This window comes from Palaemon carinicauda, chromosome 43, assembly GCF_036898095.1.
Source record: "Palaemon carinicauda isolate YSFRI2023 chromosome 43, ASM3689809v2, whole genome shotgun sequence".
Classification (NCBI taxonomy): domain Eukaryota; kingdom Metazoa; phylum Arthropoda; class Malacostraca; order Decapoda; family Palaemonidae; genus Palaemon; species Palaemon carinicauda.
The window spans coordinates 23,939,941-23,943,849 of record NC_090767.1 but is presented as its reverse complement, the minus strand read 5'-3'; the positions used below and the strand labels follow the sequence as shown (position 1 = coordinate 23,943,849).

The following is a 3,909-nucleotide window of genomic DNA, read 5'->3' as shown; positions in this document are numbered from 1 at the left end:
TATATATCATATATGCACAATATATATTTATACATAGATATGTATGGGAATATAGATACACAGATGTATATAATGCATACCTATATATACAGAGAGAGAGAGAGAGAGAGAGAGAGAGAGAGAGAGAGAGAGAGAGAGAGAGAGAGAGAGAGAGAGAGAGAGAGAGAATCATCATCATCATCATCTCCTCCTACGCCAATTGACGCGAAGGGACTCAGTAAGATTTCGCCAGTAGTCTTGAGCTTTTAAATTAATATTTCATCATTCTTCATCTACTTCACGCTTCATAGTCCTCAGCCATGTAGGCTTGGGTCTTCCAACTCTTCTAGTGCCTTGTGGAACCATATCAAATGTCTGGTGAACTAATCTCTCTTGGGGAGTGCGAAGAGCATGAACAAACCATCTCCATCTACCCCTCACTATGATCTCATCTACTTATGGCACTCGAGTAATCTCTCTCATAGTTTCATTTCTAATCCTGTCCTGCCATTTAACTCCCAATATCCTTCTGAGGACTTTGTTCTCGAATCTACTAAATCTATTGGAGATTGTTTCATTGTCATACCATGACTCATGTCCATAGAGTAACACCGATCTCACTAAACTGATATATAGTTTAATTTTTACATGTAATAATTTCAGGCAATTTGATTTCCAAATTTGATTTAACCGAGCCATTGTCTGATTTGCTTTTCTCAATCTTTCATGAAATTCCTTGTATTAGTGATCATAGTTCCTAAATATTTAAATGATTTTACCTTATTAATCCTTTCTCTTTCTAATGATATTTCATCTTCCATTGATGATTCCGTTCTCATCATCCCTGTCTTTCTTCTATTTATCTTGAGCATAACCTCATGTGATATTTCATGCATTCTGGTAAGCAAGCTTTGCAAGTCTGCTTATTTCCTATTACAAAGACAGTTTAGTACTTCTTCATCATAGAATGTTATTATTATTATTAATTGCCAAGCTACAACCCTTGTTGGAAAGGCAATTATATATATATATATATATATATATATATATATATATATATATATATATATATATATATATATATATATATAATGTGCTCAAGCTAAGTGGGTTTGGGAAGCCTGGCGAGTCATCAACAGCCATTGCCTACCCTCCCTGGTCCTACCGTGGGTGTAGTAAGGTCTTAAGTGCTGATCATGTGGGCAGTATCCTTCTAACTATGGAATTGTTACTGTCCCTTGCCTCTGCCACTCATGAGTGACCCTTAAACCTTTAAATCGCCCAAAACTGCTATATTGTATTAGGAAAGGGGGAGGGGGGGGGAATCTGTGTGCTTATCTATGTAGATATTTAGCCATTTTCTCTCTCTCTCTCTCTCTCTCTCTCTCTCTCTCTCTCTCTCTCTCTCTCTCTCTCTCTGTAGTGGGAGGAGAAAGGTGATCAAGGTAAGGGGAAGAATGATGTGAAAGACATTCAAATCGAAAAGGTCAAAGGTCAAGCATTGTATTCAGTGAGGTGATATGAGGAGGATTTCTAAATCTGTCCCAGCAGAGGTTGAAATACCCCCACTCTCTTATCTCTTATCAGCTCAAGGAAAATCAAATCAAAACAATATGGTGGAGTCCAAAGGCCTCAACGGGAAGGAATTGTCCTCTTTGAAAATGCAGACATAAACTCGTTATCTGTGACGAGCATTGAATCATTAAGGTTTTGAAGCTCTTACTGTCCAAAGACTGATCGAAAGGATCACTTAAACTGCTACTGCTTCTTTTTAGATTCAAGAGTAAGGAAAGAAGGTCGAATTCCCTTAATCTCTTCCTCCTCCTCCTCTCGTTAGGAAAGAGAGAAACGAGACCCACTTCTGGTCTTCAGGGGATGTCTTCAAAGGGCTCCGGAGCTTTGATTCTTCTTTTAGATGTTTCCTACCTCAGAGGATTCCCTCGGAAGGACATTTTACCCTCAGAAGTTCGTATTGCAGTTAGACTCTGGGTCAAAGGACTTCTGGGGAAACTCATAATAATACTAGTACTAGCAATGGTACTGGAACTGGTAGGCTACTGGTATCAGTTGGCTATCAGTTCCAGTACCAGTGCCAGTACTAATACTAGTACTAGTACTGGTAATGGTATCATTAACAGTACTAGAACCAATACCAGTACAGATACTAGTACTAGTACTAATACTAATACTAGTACTAGTACTAGGTACTAGTATTAATACTAGTTACTAGTATTAGTATTAGTACTAGGTACTAGTACTGGCTAGTACCTAGTACTAGTACTAATACTAGTACTAGTACCTAGTACTAACTAGTACCTAGTATTAATACTAATACTACCTAGTACTAATACTAATACTAGTACCTAGTACTAATACTAGTAATAGTATTTGTACTAGCTAGTACCTAGTACTAACACTAGTACCTAGTACTAATGCTAGTACTCGTACTAGTACTAGTGCTAGTACTAATACTAGTACCTAGTACCTAGTACTAATACTAATACTAATACTGTTATAGGTACTGGTACGAGTTCTAGTACCAGTACTAATAGGCCTACTAGTACCTAGTACTAATATTAGTACTATTACCTAGTACTAGTACTAGTACTTAGTACTAATACTATTACTAGTACCTAGTACTAATACTAGTACCAAGTACTAGTACCAAGTACTAATACTAGTACCAGTACCAAGTACTAATACAAGTACTAGTACCAATACTAGTACTAATACTAATACTGTTTGTGGTACTGGTACTGGGTACTAGTATTAGTACCAGTACTAGTACTAGTACTAATACTAGTACTAGTACCTAGTACTAGTACCTAGTACTAATATTACTACCTAGTACTAATACTGTTTGTGGCACTGGTACTGGTACTGATACCAGTACTAGTATTAGTACCAGTACTGGTACTGGTACAGTACTAGTATTAGTACCAGTACTAGTACTACTATTAGTAAAAGTACTTGTGCTGGTACTAGTACTTGTAATGGTACCAGTACCAGCACTAGTACCAGTACAAGTACTATTATTAGTACCAGTACAAGTAAAAGTACTATTACTTGTTCAAGTACTATTACTAGTACCAGTACAAGTACTATTACTAGTAGGCCTACCAGTACAAGTAAAAGTACTATTACTTGTTCAAGTACTATTACTAGTACCAGTACAAGTAAAACTAATATTACTTGTTCAAGTACTATTACTAGTACCAGTACAAGTACTATTACTAGTACCAGTACAAGTAAAAGTACTATTACTTGTTCAAGTACTATTACTAGTACAAGTACTATTACTAGTACCAGTACAAGTACTATTACTAGTACCAGTACAAGTACTATTACTAGTACCAGTACAAGCACTATTACTAGTACTATTACTAGTACCAGTACAAGTACTATTACTAGTATCAGTACAAGCACTATTACTAGTACCAGTACAAGTGCTAGTACAAGTACTATTACTAGTACAAGTACTATTACCAGTACAAGTACTATTACTAGTACAAGTACTATTTCTAGTACAAGTACTATTACTTGTACAAGTACTATTACTAGTACCAGTACAAGTACTATTACTAGTACCAGTACAAGTACTATTACTAGTACCAGTACAAGTACTATTACTAGTACCAGTACAAGTACTATTACTAGTACCAGTACAAGTACTATTACTAGTACCAGTACTAGTACTAGTCCTGGTACTGATACCAGTACCCCTACCAATACTATATTTTATCAGTACAGTTGAATTAATCTTCCGAATTAGTCTCTCTCTCTCTCTCTCTCTCTCTCTCTCTCTCTCTCTTCTTGAGGAGACTTTCTCTACACAATCAGAGGAACAAACCAATTATATTTCTCTTCATTTTGACCAAAGGAATTACTTTTCAAGTCTGTGGTTGCCTACTTTCTTGAAACCTCTATGAC

The 3,909-nt window shown here is 36.2% G+C and overlaps 1 protein-coding gene across 1 annotated transcript in view; it reads left to right on the top strand.

The window, feature by feature from the left end:
• The first annotated feature begins 2,013 nt into the window (after positions 1-2,013).
• The window catches only part of LOC137633752 (serine-rich adhesin for platelets-like), a 2,337-nt gene continuing 441 nt past the window's right edge, over positions 2,014-3,909 (top strand). Inside the window, exons 1-2 of the mRNA XM_068365998.1 lie at positions 2,014-2,183; positions 2,905-3,575. Of these exons, the coding sequence (XP_068222099.1) occupies positions 2,014-2,183; positions 2,905-3,575 (841 nt within the window). The remainder of the gene's footprint in view (positions 2,184-2,904; positions 3,576-3,909) is intronic.